The sequence below is a fragment of the Alosa sapidissima genome, chromosome 10, assembly GCF_018492685.1.
Source record: "Alosa sapidissima isolate fAloSap1 chromosome 10, fAloSap1.pri, whole genome shotgun sequence".
NCBI lineage: Eukaryota > Metazoa > Chordata > Actinopteri > Clupeiformes > Clupeidae > Alosa > Alosa sapidissima.
In genome coordinates this window covers 6792531-6816519 of record NC_055966.1, presented here as the reverse complement: position 1 = coordinate 6816519, position 23989 = coordinate 6792531, and the positions used below count along the sequence as shown (strand labels likewise).

The 23989-nt window shown below is 43.0% G+C and overlaps 1 protein-coding gene across 1 annotated transcript in view; it reads left to right on the top strand.

Annotated features, from left to right (window-relative positions):
- The window catches only part of bckdhb (branched chain keto acid dehydrogenase E1 subunit beta), a 59236-nt gene that overhangs the window by 3440 nt on the left and 31807 nt on the right, over positions 1-23989 (top strand). The window contains exons 3-8 of the mRNA XM_042106704.1: positions 333-401; positions 2446-2579; positions 4102-4257; positions 5525-5633; positions 12232-12329; positions 14143-14253. Coding sequence (XP_041962638.1) covers positions 333-401; positions 2446-2579; positions 4102-4257; positions 5525-5633; positions 12232-12329; positions 14143-14253 — 677 coding nt within the window. The remainder of the gene's footprint in view (positions 1-332; positions 402-2445; positions 2580-4101; positions 4258-5524; positions 5634-12231; positions 12330-14142; positions 14254-23989) is intronic.

The following is a 23989-nucleotide window of genomic DNA, read 5'->3' as shown; positions in this document are numbered from 1 at the left end:
TTTTTTTTAGAGCAAATAACAGTGTGGTGATTCTTAACCCAGTTGACCAGTTTAGAAACCATAAAATTGAAAGGAGTAGAAATGACGTAAGTGATGTTCTTCCATGTACACAACTTCTTACTTTTCAGATGACCTTGACGGCTCTAACAAATGAAAGAAAATGTCTTATGCTTGTCATTTTTAATTAGTTATGGAATTACTGATCTTGGGGGGGGGGTACATTATACATTATATGTACATTATACTGTTTTTAATTCAGTTTGAGACGCCAAAGGGAAGTTGTCATGGGAAATTGTAATTTCAAAGTCGTTATATGATCTTCTGCTCTCCAGTCATCTTTGGGGAAGACGTTGCTTTTGGTGGAGTGTTCCGCTGCACAGTTGGCCTTCGAGATAAGTATGGTGAGTACTCTCCAGTACTGTCTGACTTTTTAGTATTTTGGCACTTCATGACGGGACTTCAGAGCTAGATCTATAGTTTTATCCCCTGTCTGCAATATTAATTTAATCCAAATGACGTATCAAATCAAGTCTAGGTTGTATGTAATGTAATCATTCTTATCCACATTAAGGCTGTGGTCACCATGATTGTCTTCAAAAAGATGTTAACAGATACATATATGACTACCTCTGTTTTTCCTAACTTTTCAATGTATACTTCTGATTGAAGGCAGAGATGGAGTGTTCCCACAGAATTGTGAATTCCCCTCATGTTATGATCATTTATTTTGTTCTCCACTAGATGGCAATAAAGGTTTACTTTTGAAACTCTCTTTCCTGTATTCAAAGTATCATGAAAAATACATTTTAAAAAGTAACTATGATGCGTCAGTTAGTCAGTTAATCTTCATTTATTATTCTACCATATGTACTCCTACATGTTGCTGTGTAGGTTTCAATGAGTAATAGTGATGAAGAGGTAAACTGACCAAAATGGCAATAGTTGTTCTTAAAATACAATTTTCTTTTGAATCAAGGTGTTTTTTTTTCTTACACTGTGATGAATATGTGTTTTCCATGCAGCTTTTAGTGAATTTTCTTTGGATTTTGTGAAAGCCTCTGAAATGATGTGTCATTTGATGCATCTCCACTGCAGCTGCCCTCTGACACCAGCTCTCCGAGCCGCCTGTGGCTGCTGCACTACCCTATTCCCCTCGCGTGGCACACAATCAGCGCACACCCTCCACTCCGCCTGCGCCACTGCTAACCACTTTCCTGTAGCTTCAGTTCTGGTGATGTGGCATAGTGTGTGCATCACTCTCTCTCACACACACACATATTCATGCACACACACTTCCTCCTCACAGGTATTAGCTTTCATTGACGTCAGGGTGTTGACCTTTTGGGATTGTTATTTTCCATGTCATCTAGTTGGAAGGTGGGGTACGAGCTTATTCTTGCAGACCTATTCTCTGACAATGAAAGGAACGGTAACTGCTCAGTGGAGTGCACTCGAGAGAAGAGTGTTATTACCAATCACAGAAGTAAGCTGTAGAGTGTGGACACACACACACACACACACACACACACACACGTACAACAATAGCAACATACACTGACATGCAAAAAATTTGATCAAATTACACAGTGTTCCACACAGTCCAATGGATGCGTACATTCTCTTCGCACAACTAAATGCATCCGTACGGAACACACTGAAATGAAATGCTGTGAAGCATCAGCAGGGACGTTTTGCATGATCATTTTTATGTCATCTCACAGAGATGTTCAAGGCTAGATCTGTAAATTCCATGTGGTGATACTGAAAGCCCATGTTAGATTTTTATTCAAAGTGGAAAATGGTGGCTAATATCTGAAATTGCCAGTACATTCCATCCCCGAGTGTTTCCCATCTAGCTATTACCAAAAAGCTGATGGAATAAGCAATAAAAACATTAATCTCAATTATTTGGCACTTTTTTCAATTATAGGCTAGGCTAAATTGCTCCCCCTCATCTTTCAGGAGTATCATTTTGAAAGTTTTTTTATTTGCTTGATTTTTGCTAGCTCAAATGGAAGATTCCAAGGCTGATTCCCATTATAGACCGAAACTTAATTTTTGAGTGAATATCACATAGCATGGATGCCACTGTGACACTGATCGGTGTTCCTAGGTCCTGGCTGACGAGCTCATCCAAAAGCTTTCCGTTTGTATCTGCAGTATCTGTAGATTGGTGAAGATGCGTGCCACTTTCCCACTAACTCAAGGCCATATCACAGAGATTCATCCTGTCTGGGCTTTGAAGCCTGACTTTTATCTGTTTTATCTGACTGAAATGGTAGTTAATCAAAGGGCTATGTAGTTAGAGTGCATAGATGTATTACATGTTTGATTTGGACAAATAAGGGACTAGTGATTATAAAGTGATCATTTGTACACTTAGTCATTTAGCTGACATTTGGCATACGTTTTCTCAGTGTGTGTCTGTGTATGTTTCTCATCTAGGTAAAGACCGTGTGTTCAACACTCCCCTTTGTGAGCAAGGAATTGTGGGATTTGGAATTGGTGTTGCCGTGGCAGGAGCTACAGCCATCGCCGAGATCCAGTTCGCTGATTACATCTACCCAGCATTCGACCAGGTGAGCTGGGTTGGTCTCCATGGACTCTTAAGGGCCTGTCCACACGGAGACGCTTTTTAGGTTAAACGCAGAGGTTTTGCTTCGTCTTGGCCGAGCGTCCAAACGAATCCTGTAAACGCACTTTTTTGAAACCTGGTCCCAGAGTGGAAAAATCTGAAACTGTAGCCCGTTTGAATTCGTAAGTCTCTCTCACAAGATCTTGGCAGTTGCCCCCCCCCCCCTGCATGCTCTCTCTCATGTAGATGAGTTTCTCCATAGAAACCCTGTCAGTGTTTATAGAGGGATGATTTACCTTACAGGGTTTTTTTTTTTGCTGGAAAAAAGCCCCCTGAATATTACCAGCTTCTGTCATTGTGGTCTTTCGTAAGCTCAAAAAATAAATGAACGGGTAGTGGACTGTCCCTTCAAGGAAGCTTGCCATGTTATTCCTTCCTGCTGAAGGATTGCCATGTCCTTTGCTCTTGAAAATGAATGCACCCCCCCCCCAGCAAAACAAAATAAGTAACAGGTGGGAGTGAGAAGCTTCCAGGCTGCTCTCTCTTGATGTCTGAATAAACACAAGAGCACAGAGTTCCCTCTGAGTCTTTTGTACAAGAGCAAGGCACAGGATGTGGATGGGGGATTAGGAGGAGGGTTCTGGGTTCTGTCTTTATTTATTCATCATAAGTATTCATATAAGTGTCATAAGTATCCATCAATCAATCGATTATTTGTCAATTTTTATATATATATATATACACACACACACACACACACACACACACACACACACACACACACACACACACACACACATATACTCCTGTATGACTGTAAAGTGAATGTTTTGGGGGTGTGGGCAAAAGGAGATGTGTTCTTGGATTAGGGCTTTATTCATTGACAGACACAGAGAATGATCAAATGAGTGTTGCCAATTTCCAGTTACACGGTACAGGTGACTGGTGTCAAGCTGCAGCATCTGGGGCTAATGTTGGATTTTGTTTTTTATCTTGCTTAAATATCAAAAGCAACTCCAAATGCAGGAGAGAGAGATATATATATACACCTAGTAAGTTTATATTTCCAATCTTACTGTATCTTACAGTAATCCTGTAATCCAGAGCAGTCATCATCCATCAAAACTGATTTCCAGAGATCAGTATAAAGGGTTCCCACGGATTCTTGAAATCCTTGAAAGTTTGAATTAAAGGAAAATAAATTCTTTGAACGTTTTGTCATGCAAATAAACCTAGGCATCAATATACATGAGCCATTCATTGAAAGTGCTTGGATTTCTCTCCTTGATCCATGGCTCAAACGGTGCGGTGTTGGATTCTTGGATTTGGGGAAACTGGGCCTGAAAAGTCTTAAAAAGCTAATTTTATGAGGTGAGGGAAGTGGGAACCCTGGCTAGGCTGAACAATCTAACCACTCGATCATGCACATCTGAGTAAATCATTTCAGGAATACCAGGTTTGAAATTATGCTCATCTTATCACAAGGGACATTTTGTTCATTTCCAACTTTGTTCTTGTCTGTCTAGATTGTAAACGAGGCTGCCAAGTACAGGTATCGCTCAGGAAATCTGTTTGACTGTGGGAACCTGACCATCCGAGCCCCATGGGGTTGTGTGGGCCACGGCTCACTCTACCACTCACAGAGCCCTGAGGCCTTCTTCGCCCACTGCCCTGGCATCAAGGTACATGTCACCTGTCTCTCCTCACACTCCTGTGTGTGCGCGTGCGTGCGTGCGTGCGTGCGTGCTTTCTATCTCGTCTCTCAGATGTCCTTTCACAGCATATACGTTCATTCTCTTAATCTTTCAATCATGTAAAATACTCTCACATATTCTCCACATTTCAGGGCTTGATTTATTCACTTAGTTCCAATTCTATAGCCTATTTGGCTCAGATGGCAAGTTGCTAAAGCAACATTTGCTGCCTGATGTATGAAAGGTAGAACATAAATTGTAACAAAAATATTTAAGTAGATATTGAGCTGATGGTTATAGTTATAGGTTATGGCTATGTTATAGGTTATTGTCTTATTTATTTGTCTCTTTATTTCAGTCTCTTTTTCTTTCACACCCGCTCTCTCATTTTCTTCCCACCTTTCTCCATCCCTCCTTCCTGCCTCAGGTGCAGTTAATGCTCCATGAACTCCATGAATGCCCCCCCCCCCCCCCCCCCCCCCATGACAACTGATGCGGATGGCTGATCAGTGCACCGGTGTTATTAAGTTGACATTTAGTAGACTTGTTCCACGCAGCCAGGCAAAGTTAATCCCAGCGCCCATTGGAAAGGCACAGAGACACGAGGGAGGGCTATTGCTGGGCTCCAGGCACAGCCAGACCCTACTTAACAGGCCACAACTGCAGCTTGCTGTCCACAGTCAACACAACAAGCTGCCATGGCCGAGGGTTGTGTCAGGCGGGGTCTACCAACAACCCTGCCAATTATGGGAATGAAATCCACGGCTCAGGTTCAAGACAACAAAGCCCAGAAGCCCCAGTAATCAGCAGTAATTTGAATTTCATAGCAGCATCGTTAACCAGGCTCTTGGTTTTCATTATGTTTTTTTTTTTATTTAGGCCAACTCAATTATGTGCTGGAAGCACTGGAGAAGCAAGCTGTGTGGTGACTTCTTTGGTCATTGGCGTCAGTACTAGATAACTAGAACAAAGAGTCTGTCTTAAGGGATTTCTGTCAGTAACTATACAGTAGATGGTGAGCTATGCTGTGTGATAGTGCCGTCTTATCTCTGATCATTGATGCCAGTTATATGGCACATGTGGATGTCTTCCTCTCTGTCTGTCTCAATATTAGTGTCAGTATTGGTCATAGCTCTTGGAGCTCCTGGTGATCGGTTGGGTCAGCAGTCTAGATGGTGATCACCTAAAGATGCCAGAGATCCTTTAGAGCAGTTGATGAAAGTCTCTGATGATGGCTGTCTGTTTTTCTCTTCAGATCGTGGTCCCCAGGAGTCCTGTTCAAGCCAAGGGCCTTCTCCTCTCCTGCATCGCTGACCAGAACCCCTGCATTTTCTTCGAGCCCAAGATCTTGTACAGAGCAGCAGGTGAGCCATCGTGTACTCACCCCGTCTCTCTGTCTGAGACTCTGAGTCTCTGAGTGGGTTTGGGAAATGAACTGCGAGGGTAATTTATGACTTCTGATAATCCACGCTGAATGTCCAAGAGCCCTCACTGCTTGGAGCAGGATCCGTTGAGTGGTATGAAGCAAAAAATCACCAGGAAGTTAACCACACTGTAAAATGGTTGACAGGATTTGCCTATGAAGAGGCCCTGACCGTCTGGCGCCACTACAAGGCTGATGTTTGTGTGGAGAGAGTACACCGTTTATTGCATTGTGTTGACTTGAGAAAGGGTTTGCGGTTTCTGAGCTCGCCATAGCCACAAGTATGGCGATCCTGGAGCGCATTTTGACAGGTTGGCAAAAAGGGCATTAAAATAAAAGAGAAATCTAAAAAAGGCCATTAAAATAAAAGAGAAATCTGGTTCATAGGGAGTGAGGGAACGAGGGAGAGTGTGTGCATGACTAAGGAAATGAGATGAAATGAAAGAAGTCAAGCTTTTGTTTTTTGCTGGTGGTGGTGTGTTTTTTTGCGTTGTGTTCCATTTTTGTCCTTTGAGTTGAAGGGGATGTCGGCCTCCAGATGTCAAGTGAGTGTTCGTGTTTTGTGTAAAGTTAAGAACAGGCGTGTTTGAATGAACTCTCCATGTCGTTACACAGTCATTAACATCACAGGAACTAGCACCATGTGGTTGTATGTGATACTAAGCATGCTCCTCTTGATATATTACGGGTTCCCTGGCGCCAAACAGGACAGAACTTCACTGTGGCTTGAGTTCAGTTGAAACTGGATGGTGAATTATGCCTTCTAACTGCCTGAAATCAAAATCCCCATTTACATTGATTACTATTTATATGGGCCCAAGGTGAAATTTCCATCCTGCTAGATTGATTTGTTTTCCATGTTTGTTAATATGATCCCAGAACACTATTAGACTTGCCAGATGGTCTGTTCTGAGTTGTGATTTAAATGTATCTGTGACATGTCATTAAGGTCATATACACTTTGTGTGTAGTACATGTGTTTGTGTATTATGTGTGTGTGTTTGTGTATGTGTTTTCTTGCCGAGAGCAGTCTTTCCAAACAGATGGGCAAGCATTTTGGAGATGTGTGTGTTTTTTTTTTATGCGTTTTTTTAATTTTTTTTATATCTTTCCTTCTCAATAATATGCCAGTGTCCTCGGGAGTTCCCACTGTTCATCCAAATTCTCCAAAACTGGCCCACTCTTAGAAGACCCCCATCCAGCCAGCGGCCAGCTGGCTCCTCTGTCTTCTCTGAGGGGTCTCTTTGCATGACTTGTGGGTCGCAGGTTTGGGATGAGATCTGCCTCGTGTCACGCTTCGATTTATGGCATGCTGCAAATCAACTAATTCAATCCAAATGGTTTTAGGTGACTGGAGGCCTGTTTTTGTGCCTTTTTGTCCCGTAATGTAGCAGAACGATGAGTTTAATAATGGCTTTTTAATGTCACGAGGAGTGGAGGAGGAAATGTTGGTTCTTCCATTTGGAATCTTATTCGCATAGTCCATTTTTGACTCACTCCTTTGCCTGGGCCTCAGAATAGTTTAGAGAACCAGGGAATTTTCAGGTTCCAAAATGCCTGCGTGCTGCTGTTCCATGATGCAGTCTCAAGACCGAACAGACACAGAGCAGTTGTTCACTCTAAGCGCTCCGTCCATTTTGCCACAAGTGATATGACGTGTGCATTATGTGGCTTTTGTTTTTAGCCTTCCTGTCACACTGATCACATCAGCCCCTCTCTGTCCAGGCCCTGCAAAAGGACCTGGTCCTGGTTAGTGTGGTATGTGCATGCCACCAGAGAACTACAAATGTCTCTCTACCCTCAGGTTGGGCATCAGCATTTAGTTAACATTTCACAAGCATTAGCTCATTGTGCAAAAGCCGCAACAGCAGTGGTCAGGATGGTCTAATTCTCCATGCACAAGCAAGGCTTCCATGTTAGATGTGACTGGCAGCCGTCGGTTAGAAGCTGGAGGTAAGATGAGGGGGGTGATGGTGCAGAAGTAGAAGGATTTTACATTGAAACTTTCAGAATAAAAACCAACTGTTTAAATTAAAACGTTCAGCTGGTAGTGTAACTTTGTGTGTGTGTGTGTTCTCTCTCACTCTGTTTTCTCTCCATGCATTTTTGACCATATCATTGTTGTGGTAGATTAGTGGATAATGTCCCTCATGTGTTTCCGGCTTTTTGAACTAGCTTTATATTAGGAATTGCTTCGGAAATAGCTATGATGCACAAAAGTGGGTGTATTTCATTCATTAGTTTGAATGGTTTTAGCATATTTTGGTATTTGGTAATTGTCTTCATGCTTGTTAGACAGGCCACACATTTCCCTTTCTTTCTTTCTTTTTTCTTTCTCTCTCTCTCCCTCTCTCTCTCCCTCTCCCTCTCCCTCTCCCTCTCCCTCTCCCTCTCCTTACATGATACATACATAATCTTATGTGATCATGTGAACAATATTCAAACCATAAGTACTGCACTAGGCTAAGCTTACCCCCTCTCTCTTTAGGTAGGGGGTATCATCCTGCCCCCCTTAGCCACCTTAGATTGTTCTGAATGCATTAGTTTACGTGATCACACAGAACCATGGTAATAAAAAGCACACCAAGTTTTTGAATATTTGCTACTTTGACCACAATATCTGGACTTATTTCTCTATACCAATACACAGATTTATGTTCATATGATTATAGTTATACTTGTTATTTGTTCAACCCTCAATGGCATAAGATAACTGGTGGCTCCGCGTGCCATTCTTTCATAATCACAGCTGTGATGATCTCTTAGGGTTTCTGTACCGCATCCTCACTCACTTAACCAGGCCGCCCACTTAAATGATCTACTCCAATGGAGCCCACTGGATTGGCAGACAAGGAAGAACTATTGTCTGAGTGTTGTCCTTCGTGGGGCCGTGTGTGTGTGTGTCTGTGTCTGTGTGTCTCTTGTATGAATTCATTTAATCCCCTTGAGTCATATGGCAATCAAATTCAGGTTAATCAAGATGTCAGTATGTCCTCATCAAACCACAATTGAAGGTTGAAGTGAAATTGATATGTTTCATGAATAAGATGGCGTGATGTTAATTATTGTGATTCATCTCTTATTTGAGCATGAGTTCATCTCTTCTTTCATTTGTGTGTCAAGACATATGAAATTATTCTGCATCCATTTAAAAAAAAAAAACAACAACAAACAACTTGATTCACTTGATTTATTTTCCGTAATTTGGAGCAATATCATTTTCAGCTTAGCGCAACCAAAGAAAGATATCCAGAAGTTTGAGAGAGAGAGAGATTCCAAGTTGAATGCCTCAGTGCAGTCATTGTGCTGAAATGCGCACAGCGCTGTGCTTGTGGTGTCTCATAGTATTGTGGGCTAGGTCATCCTTTCTCAAACTTTTTTGACCTGAGGCCTGGTCATGGCAGACTTTGGGGTCATAGGGCCTATGAACCCCCCCCCCCCCCCCCCAATCAAATTATCATTATGATTATGATTATCATTGTCACAGTTATTATTGCTATGCACTTCAAAGTAGTCAATGTTTAAAGTGCTAACATTGTTCACAAAAAGTTTGTGAAAACATGCACATCAGAGGACTACTTTACTAATGTAAAATATAATTACAATAGTAATGATGCTTACATGAGAAATAGTTCTCAAATCAACAGCAGTTATATGGGTGGCGTTGTTTTGGGATGTTTCCCTCATGCGAGCATCATACACTGGTAGGCAAATGGAAAACATTTTGACATGCTTTTAAATGAAATTTCATTCGAAGGCCTGAGTGTAAGGATTCAGGAAACACAATACCAGCTTTTGTGTATGGTAAATGGCGGACCAGATAGGCGTAAATCACTGATCTGCTCATCTGGAGGTCTTTAACAGGAAGGCCAATTATGCTACAATCTTTTGGCCATGTATAGTCAAATTTGAATATAACAACACTCAATACTAGACAGAGTATTATATAGTCTACTCTATATTTATGGAAGTTTCAAGAATCCACGTCGTTCTATTAAATGCCATTACATAATTAAATAATCTTACAATACAAAATTAAAATTAAATAAATTGGTTGAAGCGGAGCTTTGCTACCAGTACCAGCGTCGAGTGGTTTCAGTTTCTCTCGCACAGACGTGCACACACATGCATTGAATGAACGCTCATACCACCACTTAATTGTATGCCTCTGTTTGATGACCCCAATTAACAAGTATTTCCTCCTGATTGCAGAAACGTTTGTTTTCTGTCGTTCCGCGGTTCCTTGATCAATTGCGTAACAAATTTCACTCTGGTTCCGCGGACCAGCAGTGTCCACGTTGCGGAACGGTGCCGGTCTGCAGCCCATAGTTTGAGAATCGCTGGGCTAGATGTCAGGCTTTGATGAGACACAAGTGCAGCTGACCTTTTGGACAACAACAAATGCAACTTCACCACACAGTTTACATACAGCCAAAAATTGGGAAATTTAATTGATTGTACAACTACTGAGCTTGATTTTTAGAAACACATTCTTAAGATGACCATAGATGCCCCCCCCCCCTTTTGGAGATGGTGAGACGTACTGTATGTTCGGCTGTGTTTTTCTTTTTGTAGACTTGAGAGGATGGAGAAGTGGAAAACAGTCTAAATGTCTGGAAGTAAGACGAGGCAAAGCCTCTCTCCCAAGTGTCTAGCTACTGTGGCCAATTACCAGTGCAGCCCAAGCGTGGCCGTGTGATTGCACAACTGCGCCATGGACCAAAGTTACACCCTCCCCCACGCACCCCAGCCGCAACATTCTTTAAACTTCACTGTTTTTCCTTCTCAGGACAGAAGCCATTATCAAATCCTACCAATGAAAATGTGTTTTTTGGTCCTCATAAATAGAATCATTGAAGAAAAATGAAAGAGCATGTGAAGTGATTACAAATGTCTGGTACAGACTGACCATGTGATGCATTGACCATGATAAGGTGCTATGGTAGAGGGTGTGCAATGGTGGTAGTGCAAAAGTGAACAGTGCAGATTCTGAATTACGGTAGATGCTATCAAAAATGTGCATGCGTGCGTATTTTGTCCTGTGTTGCTGTTGATTGTACTATGCTCATCTGTAGCCAAGTGCCGTATGGAGATGGAAGCAGTTTATTACATTCAAGTGAGCCCAGGTCAGTTCATGGTGGACAAGCTGAGTAATCCTGTTGGCTGAGAGTGTAGGGAGAAGGACATTTGTTTTTGTTTAAAACTGTGTGAGTTCAACAATCGAGCAAAATGTTGAAGAAAGAAGACACTTTACAAATGGCTAATAAGTGACCTGAGAAATACAAAATGTCTGGTCAAAATGCTGGCGAGAGAGAATTCAGATATCAAAACACATTACAGATTGAGGAGCCATTTAGACAAATATGGATGAAGTATATTCATGAATAAAGATGTGAATAGACCAGCAATGACAATATTGTTGGCTCCATGTGCTTTGACTCAGACTTGAGACTTTGCCCGTTGTTCAAATCAGGGCCTTTACGCTCTGAAGATGTTGATGACATGCACTAAGAGAATTACCGTGTTTGGATGACCCCCTGCCCAAGTGTAGACTCTGATTCAGTGCAGTTTGTTGAGCCAGTCAAACCTTTTCTATTCACCATTAAAGTATGCGTCTGGCGACAGCATATGGACGTTTTGGGACTAAATGGTGACACAAACCTGCCTGCTGCCAAGGAAAGGTTACACACATGCATGCATGCATGCAATGAAGACCAGTTTGAACAAGACCATTGCAGGACTTCCATTTATGAATCACAGCCTCTGTTTTGAGCTGCTGGGTTAGTTTAGAACTTTAAAACTAGATGATTTGGCTTGTCTATCCATGGTCTACAGGTATATCTTTGGCAACAAAGGTATGTATGTAATGAATAGCTAAGGAACAAGGGAATTGAACCAAAGGTCACTAACAAAGTTGTACTGTATTGTCTGTAGGTGTTAAACATAACCAAAGTGTTATCCGCAGATCGTGTAACATTTTAGCATTAGCTTCTCCTTGTTCCATGCAACCGAGTGGTCTCACGTGTCCATAATTAAAATGAATTCCACTGTGTGTCAGGATATGCTCAGTCAGGTGTGCAAGTTTGATTTTCCGTTCACTGTCCATTATAAATTGCAGGCGGTTAGGTCCCCTGTGAATCGAGGCTGTAGTTTTGTTTTAGAGATTAACTGATCCCTATTTATTATGTCGGGGGGCCGTAAAAACCTGCCAGGGCATTACGCTACACTAACGGGAACTGCAGTTTCTCCACATTTTCAAAGGACAGAGCTGGAATGTCAAACAGCCTGTGTCATCTAATCCATCATGAGGAGGTAGCAGTAGAACCCTTGGACGGTTAGAGGAGAGCGCACAATGAAGCCATTAAGGAATGTGTACTTGGACGAGCATGTTGTGGATGTCAAGTCATGGGTTTTCTTTTTGTCACTTAGTATTTTACTTATTTTATTAGTTTATTATTGATTTTTTGTATTGTAAAAAATATTTAAAAAATGTTTTCTGGTGACTAACCTGCCAGCTCTCTTGTTTTTTCCTTCTCCAGTGGAGCAAGTCCCCACAGAACCCTACACCATCCCCCTATCACAGGCCGAGGTTTTGCAAGAGGGAAGTGATGTCACGCTTGTTGCCTGGGGAACGCAGGTAAGTGCCTTTGAAGAAGAAGGGGGGTGGGGGCTTGTTGGAACGTTTTGTTGGAAGGTGGTAGACCATACGAGATGGGGTGGTGTGTTTGAGGGATGAGGGTGCGGAGGTGGTCTTGCATTGATAGGTTCATCGTGACTCCAAGTTTCAACCACACAAGGTTCAGCCATCTGGGTGGGAAGAGGTGGTGGGGGGTGAGACTCAGCTGTGGGTGAATCTGAGCTCAGTGATATTTAAGCTTCCTGGAGGACTCGTGGATTAATGTTCAGTCTGGCTAAAGATGAGGTCACTCTGCAGGCTATGGATTGGGGGGCTGGGGGGCTGGGGAGTGAGGGGGGTTCGGGCAGCATGGAGGGGGTGGTTGAAGTGAGGTAAGGTGAAGGGAGAGATCTATGCTCTACCACTGGACTTCACGTGGACTCCCATTCAGACCGGCACGGCTTTACCTTTCTGCTCCACACTGTGTGTGTGTGTGTGTTAGCAGAGACACGTGGACACCATTCCGCGTCCACTACCCTTTGCTCGTCCGGCCCTCGCATTCCATTCTCTGCTATTGGATTAGGGCCTCAATAGCTCGCCAGGAGTCCTCGCTCACAAAAAAGCCCTCTGCTCTCTCCTATTTAACAGGCTTATCCTAGCCAGTGGAAAAGACACCGTGATGGGTTACTCATCCTGAAGTGCTGGGGAGGAAGGCAGGGAGGAAAAGGTCTCCATTAGAGAAAAGAAAGATGGAGGGAGGTCCACAAAAGAAATGAAGATGGAGACAGCTGAAGTGTCTCATCAGTCTCCCCTAATTACTTCTCCCTCCATCACCTGTGGTGGAGCGAAATGAAAATGGTGCTGACAGACATCCAAAAGAGAGAGAGTGTGTGTGTGTGTGTGTGTGTGTGTGGGAAGCCTAGGATCTTCACTAAGGACCCTTAATGATTGAAACAGAGGGACATTTGTCACCACTTAAGTGTTCTGGCTGTTGAGCTAACCTTGGAAGAATGAGGCTCTAAACTAGTCCATTTTGTGCCGTTGTAGTCACTTCACTAATGGGTTGGTGTGTTTCTGTGTGTGTGTGTGTGTGTGTGTGTGTGTGTGTGTGTGTGTGTGTGTGTGTGTCTTTGTGTCTTTGCCTGTGTGGGTTGGCTCCTCTCTGTGTTCTCACACCTAAATTGTTTTGTGAGCAGGCCCATTTACCCCTTTAACTTGAGGCATGGGGAAAACCCTTTCCTTGGGTGAAAATACTGCAAAACGGCAATTGCACACTTGATGAATTTTGTGTTTGCGTATGTGTGTTTATGATTTAACACGATTCACATGGAGCCCTCCACAAGACGTCATCGCCCGAGTCTCGCAATGAATTGTGTTTATTATGAACTTGTCCACTGGCAACCCTCAGTATCTTATGTGCACACTTCCCTTCACTCTCCAGTCTCGTTCCACTCACACGTGCACACTTACGAGATCGCCGTGTCTGCACATACCGGCTCTACATGGAGAGTTGGGCCAGCAGACACGCAAAGTGCTTTTCTCTCTGGTTAAACATGTCTTCACGTTAATGAATACCACCCTTGATGTGGTATCTGCTTTTATTAACACAGGAAAAACGATCTCAGGTAGTTGTGGCGCTGACTGACCAGACGGAGATTTGAGGCCTGTTTCATGTGTGTTTATTGAAGGCTTATGAATTGTTATGTTCTCTGCCTGTTTGATTGCCCAATTTTCTACAAACACGTCATATGCAAGCTCCCAGATATTCACACATTACACATCTATGCTCTCCTCAGAAGGTGAACTGACCGCTGTGCTGGTGTTGTCCACTCAGGTCCACGTGATGAGGGAGGTGGCCACTATGGCTCAGGAGAAGCTGGGCGTTTCCTGTGAACTCATCGATCTGCAGACCATCCTGCCCTGGGACACGGAGACGGTCTGTAAGGTAAGAGGCGACCTCCCTGCACACACGCGTATACGCCAAACCCGCCCGCCCGCCATTTATCAACACGCAGCCTCCATGGCGCTCACTGTCTAAAGAGCTGGACAAGACGCAATTCACCGATGTCTCAGTGACTTACGGCTTTGCGTTCTCGTTAAACGTGTGGTAACGTTCCAAGGAGGAATAATTACGGATTGAGTTTCGTTCGGTCTCTAAACTTTTTCCCGTCTTTTCCCCATCTGGCTCCAACCTCACTCTGTGTACGAAAGCGGTGCAGATGGCAGGCGGTCTCCTTTTTCCTTCAATCAACAGTGCATCCAGAAAGCACTGGGATGTGCTGGGATTCCTAATGTTTTTTTTCCAACAGTCCAGAAGAGTTTATATTTATGTAAATGTTGGTTTGGTATGGCATGACACATCCTGTCTGGACCAGCAGCTCCCTGCTGGCTATCACCCTCTCCACACATGACTGAACCCTGACCCTCGCGGCAGGGGTGGTTTTTGAAGAAGGGGGACGGGGGGGGGGGGGCGCCTCTACACTGCCCCCATGTACTGTTTTCATTTTTGTTCATAATTTATTTATTTTTACAAATCTTTGTGGCTGTGGAGCCTGACTGGCCCAGAGGCGGTATGAATTTATTGTCGCTGTTTTATTATGTGATTTTAACAGCCCTTTGGGCCCTGCACACAACCATCAGAGCGGCCTGACGGGGCTGCCTTACCGCCAAACCAGTGTTCTAACTGACAGTTAGGATCCAGAAATGAAACGGCAGCGGCAAGGTAGTAATTTAATAGCGAAACCCATCTGGAAGCAATTGTTTTGGCGCAAGGACCTGAGAAGTTAGCGGTGCCCAGGCATTGGATTGTTTACACAGGAGAGTCAAATTTGTCTTTTCAAACAAATAGGGTGATATATACAACTGCCACCTCATAAAAGTAACACTGCGAAGTGTGTGTGTGTGTGTGTGTGGTGGGTAAGGGCTGGATCGGGGATTCGGTGGTCTTCAAGGGTCCTGGTGTGTACAGATCTGACCAGAACCCATTCTCCACTGATCGCTATGGTAACACTCTCAACCATTCTTACGAGTATTGTCGGTTTCCCACTGCCCAGTATCCTTTACCTTACTGGAGGTTTCCTCAAGCCTGCTGAAGACCACTGCAGTCTTGATCTAGCTGTACAGGAAGAGTTGAAGAGTTGAGTATTTGAAAAAAAAAAAAAAAATCGTGTTGTAGTTGCAGGCCCCTAGACACAGTGCGCAAATGTGTTTGTCAACAGATATATAGATCAGAATGTCAGAAATGTAGACAGAAGAGCAGCATGTGGTCACCAGTGGCGTTTCACTGCAGTGCAGCTGCAGATCTTCAGATGTCTTTTTGTTATTTTGCTCAGAGACATTCTGGGTTACATTTGTGCCGTTGCATGTGCTCGCTGAAAGTCACCGCCTCACACTGTCAGCAATCCTACGGAAACAAACAAATAAAAGAACGGCCATTAATAAAAGACGGGTTCAATTTAAGGATTCAGAAAATGGTTTGTTTGGACAAAAAAACGAAGGCTGTTCCTTAACAGATCCCAGGCCTGCACATGACTGAGCACTAACAAGACTTATGAGGAATGAGAAGAGACAGCTGAAGTGCAGACAGAAACCAACGGACACAACACTTTCTCTGGAGATGGCTGTTGTGCTTTGAAGGATCGACCATTCTGAATCTCAGTGAACATGAGCTGCCTGTGGCCCAAACCAGTGGCCGCTTGCTACTTGACTCACTTTTTCCAGCAGGCGTTGACTTCTGTACATGCCCTGGGTCATCCCAAACATCCAGTTTTCACAAAACAAAACAAAGTCCTTATGTTTCCTTAAATGGAATACAAATACATTTTTTTCCTGGACCCATTCTGTAACCATTAGTATGAGGGACTCATTTAACCGGACAGAGACTTTATTTATTTATTTATTTATGTATGTATGTATGTATGTATCCATTCATCTCCAGGTACGTGGTTGCCAACCTCTAATATTTATGAATAGATGTACAAATATATTTCATTCACTCAGAAAAGCTAAAAATAAAGGTATCTGTTTCAGAGATTCAATGTCAATTAGTTTGGGTGTGCCAATCAAGCGGCAGGAGTTGCTCTTGGAGAGACGGCTGTAATTCCCAGCCCAGCTTCACACTGGCGAACACTGCCAGCTGTGTTCGTGTGAGCGCAAGGTCAAGCTCAAAAACCTTTTCCGGCAAGACTCGATCCTTGGCTCCTGTGGTGATGAACTCGTGACCTTTTCTTCCATGTCAACTTGATGTCTACTCGTGTCTCTGGCTGTGTGTGCGTTGCTATGGCTACAGGTTAAAGCAGTGGCTAGTTTGGATAGGGAATGTCCTGTAGAATCAAAAGGAACAAAGTAAATCAGGTCACCTGATGTGACTACACTCACTGTGCGAGTGGGCAGTAGGGCCCTGCGATCCACAACAATTTGTTGTTAGATAAGAATTCATCACGCCTTGCTTTTCAATTTTTTTAAAACCCTTGTTTGGGTTATTGGCTTATTGAAAACTGGAAACAAATGTCAGTTTCTTTTCAAAGCTCATGGAAGACGTTTCACTTTTGTGAAACATAAGCTGTATAATTCAATCCGTTGTTTTTCACCCTCTGGCCAGCACCATGAAGCGGCCTGCCAAATCATGCCCAGGAAAGCACAGAGTGTAAAGGCAGCCTTCTTTTTAAATGGTTCCGCTCGGTGGAAAGTGAACCATTAAAGATTTCTTCCATTGAGGTTGAGAGCTGAGGGAAAGTGGTCAGATTTATAAAACACTAACTTGTGACCAGCCAGTCAGATACACTGCCCAGCTTCCAGCCATGGGTCTCCGAGTGTTTTCTTGGTTAATACATGGAAAGTCCTCACATTGCACATAGTGCAATATTATTGAATTTTAGACAGAACTGCCGTTTTGTGTGTGTGTGTGTGTGGAGGCAGTGTCTTGCAGAGTTGCTTTTTTCTGCTATCTGTATCTCTGTCTTATTTGCGGTGAGGACAATGAGTTTTTGAGCAGAGGGAAAAAAAAGCCTTGGAATTGGCTTATGAGGCTAAAACACATTATTCAAGCTAAAGACCAACTGTGTGTGTGTGTGTGAGCCAGCTTATGAGGCATGCTACAACACATTATTCAAGCTAAAGACCATCTGTGTATGTGTGTGTGTGTGTGTGTGAGCCAGCTTTGACCTTATGGCAGGTACAAATCACATCCACTGGAGGTCCCTGTTGCGACAGCGTCTGGCAGGGGTTGTTCTAACAGGGCAGATGTAAAAACAGGCGCTGGGATGCAGCTCTGATACGAGTGGTGAATGATGGGTAATAACTGTAAATCACCATGGAGATTCAAGTGGAGCTGAAGATGATCACAGGAGATGGTGGATCTGCGGGAGACCAATAAGACGGTCAAAACGTTTTCAGTTGGGAGGGCTTACAGGCTTGTAAATCCTGAAAGCCAGTAGTGCGTGTTTGCATTTGTTCGTTTTGCCAGGCTTTTCATCAAATCACACTTTTCTCTGCAAACTACCTCATCGGTCCCTCTTCCCCTTTTATTTCCCTCCTTTGATAAGTGGCCTCAGCATTGCCATTGAGAATGCATGATGACACTCTTCTGTACGGCTGGGTATTCAGAGTAGCATTTTGTGTTACTGAATCTGTCTGCCAAAGGAAAAAAAGATAGTCCTCTGTGCAGTTGATGTTCATTCATCATTGATACACATAATATAACTGTCTAATAATTCCATGTTTCTGTCAGAATTACTAGTCTTAGAAGCATTTCGTTAACACTGCTAATAAATTAACTATAACAGGGTGGGAATATATCTTATTCCCTGAATTCCCATGGTCCCTCTTTATCAATGCGGTCTCCCTTGGCAGGTTGCCATTTACATTGACATATATGTGTGTATGTGACGCATGTGTGTGCAAACGTGTGTGTTTACGTAAGTGCTAAAGCGATCTAGCTTTAGATAAGAAGAAAATGATGCAGCTTTAAGAACAGCTATGAGGAAGTCCACATTTGGACACTTCTGTTCACACATCCAGAGTGCCATTAACTGGTCCCTACACTTAGACTCTGAGTTTGTTTGTCAGCAACTCTCGTGTGTGTGTGTGTGTGTGTGGTAATCTGGACATCTGTACCTAGCTCTGCAATGCCCCATACCCAGACCAAATCGGCCTCAGAGTTACTTCATATGCAGGTAGATGGGGTCAGTCTAGGGGTCAGTCTAGAAGTCACTAATGTACTGCTGTAGTGGAACATAATGTTTTGTTGTTTCCCATTGTATTCCCTGGATCTTGAGCCAGGAGGTATGTAACAAAGGCTAGAGGTCTATATATACTCATGCCACTTGTTGACAAAAGGGAAATGGCTGAAATTGTAGTTTTTTTCTTCCCTATTCGCTCGTTTTTTCTTTCCCTCACTGTCTGGCTTGGCTTGCTAAGCGTAATAGACATACATTTAAGGGATAAACAGAATGGCCAGTTAGCCTTCGCCAGACCAGAAACTCAAATGATATAATATGGAAAGTTTCTCCCCGGCGAGTTTGAGCCATATTTGCAAATATCTAAAATGCCCGTTTTATCACAGCCGCTCAAGTTAGACCCAGAGAGTGCAGCTTCAGTCTACCCCAGTGTCTGAGTCTTTCTATAGCAGGACGTGCTGGTGACAGACCACTGTGGTGCTGTGTCTGGTCCCCTGGAGAGTCGGAGACAGTAAAAATGCGGTTTTGAGCGGGCTGACTAACTCGTGTCTCCAGATTGCTTTTTACGGAGCCATCACGGCTCATAGTGCGGACACAACGTTCAGTTTGACATCGTATCGGTTTTATTCCTGCGGTGTAGGTTTGAACCGAACTGAAGATGTTCTTGGCACAGGTAGTTTTGTCTAGTCTCCCACCATGAAGGGAATCGGAAATGCATGCTGAGATTTATTGGGATGCTAAAATGCTTCACCAGCATGAAGACTGTTTTAGTGTCGAGACTGTTTTAGTGTCCCTAAATGTCAACATGATTTAGACACTAAGCCATAAGTAAGAGTCTGACAGCAGATCTGCTTAGTAAGCACTCACCTCTTCTGTTTATTTGGTGGCTTTCAGGTTAGTCTGTCAGTTCGGTTCTGTACTCATCTCAATAATTAATATTATTATTATTATTCTATGTCAAGTTGGTCTGCCTGAAGCATGTATGTAGGTGTGTGGTGAGCTTGGTGGAACAGTTGATGTATGCAGGCCTGTGTGTTAAGACTGTTATTGTATGCTCATTTCAACCTGGACCAATTGCAGATGGCGCCTCCTAAAAGTCCATGTCGGCATCCATCACAGACTTGGACCCACGCACAACGGCCGTCTTATTTCCATTCCGTCCACTGCTACACTGACCGGGTTATTTTGACTCCCCATGTTCCCGTGTTCATTATAGCGAGCGGACTGGTCTGATCCAAGACAAACTCGCTGGGCCTTACGGGTTTAACGCGATCAAGATGTGCCATAGGCTCTGAGGTTACATGCACTCTCATTTGTCCTCAGTAAAATGCACGTAAAATGTCGGCAAGCCCAAGGTCCGGCATTTTTGTTCTGCTTTGATGAATACCTGTCGAAGCCCCCCCCCCCCCCCCGGCTGAAGTGTTTTTGTTGGTAAAGGGCTCAGTGGTGGTCTTGATTGCTTGCCTGGCTTCGCCTGCCTACTATTCAGAACTTGGTCTGTGCTGAAATTATTACATACCAGTCCACGGAGGAAGCTGATACATCAAGCATATATATATATATATATATATATATATATATATGAGATATATGAGTTACAACAATGTGTGTATATATATATATATATATATATATATATATATATATATATATATATATATATATATATATGAGTTACAACAATGGTGACCAACACCAGCAAACAGAAGAGTTCAGGCTTGAGCAAGCTTGATGTATCAGCTTCCTCCGTTTGTGACTGGGTAGGAAGAAAAGCAAACCTGTAGTAATCAGTGTTGATTGAGTCTTGCCCCATGGCTTCAGAATTAAGATGAAGTCTGCAGCCATTACGACCCAAGGGCTGGATACAGTCCCCAGGGGAACAAGCCTGAGCCTGTACATGAAGTGAACTTGGGTCTTGGGAACAGACTAGCTGATAGGTTGTCCTAAAAAGAACAGCAGGGTTCACTTACAGTTTTAGGAAGCAAGTTTATTTTTTAAGCCTTCTTTTTTTATTGCCAGTAAATTTCTTGGCTGCACCATTACAGCTACCATGGATGTAATCCATACACTATTAGTGACACTATAATAGTTTGCATAGAGGATGAGGTCTTGTGTCCTCAAATGATCCTTTAGCTGCTGTGTCTGCCAGAATATTTGTGTGTGTGTGTGTGTGCCCGTGTGCCCGCCCTCGACAGTGAAGGCTTACAGATGTGGAGAGAGATCAGATGATCTGATTGAAACCTTACGCAAAAGTAGTATTTTACCCCACCACACATACACTCTCAATCTCAGTGCATCTACAATATATAGACATTCTGCTACTGCTTTCCATGTCCTTCAACACGCACATACAGTATGTACATTAAATGATGTGATGCACACACACATACATCTGTGTTAAATGATGTGATGAATGTTATCCTATCATCAGGCATTAACCACACTTCATACATGAGCTTTTAGCACACACTGTCCACCTGCTGACAGATGGAAGACGGTAGTACAGCTGTCTAACTGGGTGCTGATGCATTTGTGGCACGTGTGTGTGTGTGTGTGTGCATATGCATACAGTATTATTTTTTTTTTAGTATGTGCATGTGGGTACATGTGAGTGTGTATGTATCCCCTGGATAGAGTATATATACTCTTTTGATCCTGTGAGGGAAATTTGGTCTAGCTGCATTTATCCCAGTCCGTGAATTAGTGAAACACAGTGAACACACAGTGAGGTGAAGCATACACTAATCTCAAAGCAGTGAGCTGGTTACAAGTCCGAAGCGCTAACCAGTAGGCCACGGCTACCCCCCAATGCTGTGTGTGGGTGTGTGCGCTGTACATGTGTATAATACAGGTGTGAGCGGACATCTTTAGACTAGTGTGTTTCTCAGCCTGGAAAAGTGGGACTCTTGATACCAATGGTTTTCATGATCTGAGATCAGATTAGACAAGAAATGTGTTGAGTGTGTTTTGTGGAGACCAATATTTTTATGACCTTTATTGATACCAATGGTTTTCATGATCTGAGATCAGATTAGACAAGAAATGTGTCGAGTGTGTTTTGTGGAGACCAATATTTTTATGGCCTCTTGAAACAAAATGCTCTTTTGTTAGAATTGTTTCCAATCTTGTCTTGTTTGTCTCTAAAGCAACACATTGCAACAATTTAATTATTAGGGAAATTAAAGGGAAAACGCAGAGCACAACATTACCATCTTTTAAGCAACAGTATTGGAAGAGGATGCCGTTTGGCAGCAGAGTTTCGAGTTCTCAGGAACTGTGCTGGAATCTAGGCGTGGGCCAGGCTGTTTACTATTTGAAAGAGATAATTATTAAACAGATAATTATTTGTTCCTTTATATTTCCTTTAAGCTCTGTAGCAGGCCTTAATCAGTACCAATGAGACTACTGGTGGTGTCGTGTCAAGTGTTTACATGTTTTGATTCCTACACCATCCATCATGCACCAGTGAATGGGTTGCAGTGCACCTCACAACCTATTGCAGTAGGACACACACACACACACACACACACACACTTGTCTCTGTGCTTGGCTGCTCATGCCAATGTGCATGTTCTTGTTTGAGGTTTGCCTGGGTGCACTCGCTCCTGTTGGCTGATTCCAGGAACAGCTGTACCCAGACCTGAGACGAGCCCGCTAAAAGCCTGTCCCTCACTGAAAGCACTTTTAGAGAGGATCCCGGAATAATGGCATCATGTTGGTTTAACTAAAGGCAGCCGAAGCGGCAGCCATCCGTATCAGACGTGCCCTAACATAGGAGAGAGGGACTTCATCACACATCCTTCATCACAAAGGAACAGTAAAAATGCTCATGACAACATGTTACAACATACATTTGGAATGGCTTGAAGTTTATGGAATGAATTTAATGGAATGGAATTGAATTGGCGAGATACGCTTAAAGGTGTTCAATGCAGTTTTGGGTATTTTGGTGACTCTAGAGCTCCCCCTAGAGGCGTGGAATATTTATATTTATATAAATATATACACATAAGTACATATATACATATAAGTACTTCTCAAAGCTTGAGACCTTCCCCACATACTGTACTGTATTACCAGGTAATGTTTCACGATTCTCGCGAGATGTCTGAGGCGCCACCACCCAAATTTGGCCTGCACGATTCTCCCCATTAGAAGTTGGTTTACCATCCAAATGACATTTGAAGCTGTTATATTAACTCATTGAGTGCCAAAAACGTAATATTAAGTTTTTAGCTTTTTTTAAAAAAAAAATTACGAAACTAGACACTCTAACACACCTTATGTGATTTTGGGAACTCTGTGATGAATGGAAATGAAATATATAATATAATATGACGATCGAAAACTCATGAAAACGCACAATCTGGACATTTTATCTGAACATTTTATCATAACTCGGTTGCCGCTTTGGGTCGAATCAGTGACTCTTGCACGTCAGCTCAAAACCAGGCCATTTTCGTGGGTCTATCACTAGGTGGCAGTCTCGCCAGGTCTCGCTGATCGCTTCCCGTAAAGTTTACAGGAAACACTTCATATTTCATGAAAGACGTTATATCTCCATTTCTAGAAAAAAAACGCGATTTTGATGAAAACTAGCCACTGTTTAGCTTGGGATTTATCAGGAACAGAGGCGTGTAGAAATACACGGTTTGCACCCACTGAGAGCTTAAAGTCTCGCCTTTTAAACGAGCCATTGTATCATAGCTATAACACAGAATATGCTGTGGCTGTACAAAAATCATCAACAATGGTCTAGATTGCTGGCACTCTAGGACAAAGCTTGGCATTTAATGAGTTAAGGTAAAAAAAAGCGTACACAGTGCTGCTTTAAGGGAAGGAAGGAAGTTGAGGATAAGATGGAAAAGGTGTCCGTCACTACTTTCTTAAGCCTAATAGGATGATTTGATGACCACTGATTAGAAGCACTCATCTCTGTTGTCAATAAGTGCTTTGAGAGGATAGTCAGAGATCATATTACATCTTCCCAGCCTACTGCATTCCACCCACTACAGTTTGCCTACAGGCCTAACAGGGCCACAAATGATGCAGTACCATAGCTCTGAACACTGTTCTCTCTTACCTGGATCAGAAAACCACCTACGGACGAATGCTGTTCATCGACTACAGCTCTGCTTTTAACACCATAGTGCCATCCAGGTTTGTCATGAAGCTCTGAGACTTAAACATCTCCAACACAATCATCATGTCTGAAGATGACGCCACCATTATGGACAATACATTTGAATTTGAACTTGAGTTTGATTGGGTAACCAAGGGGAGAACACGTAAGACTTGATGCTTGATGTATGGGAAATGTTTCTTATTTTCTTTGCGTAGCAGGTGGCAACACCATGCGGCGGTCATACCAGTTTGTTTATGTATTGTATGCAGGTGTGTGTTTGTATGCTGTTCTCTCAAATCTCCTCTGTTGTAAGGGCTTTGTTGACCTTTGCTTGGTGTGTATGTGTGTGTGTGTGCGCGTGTGTGTGTGTGCGCGCGTGT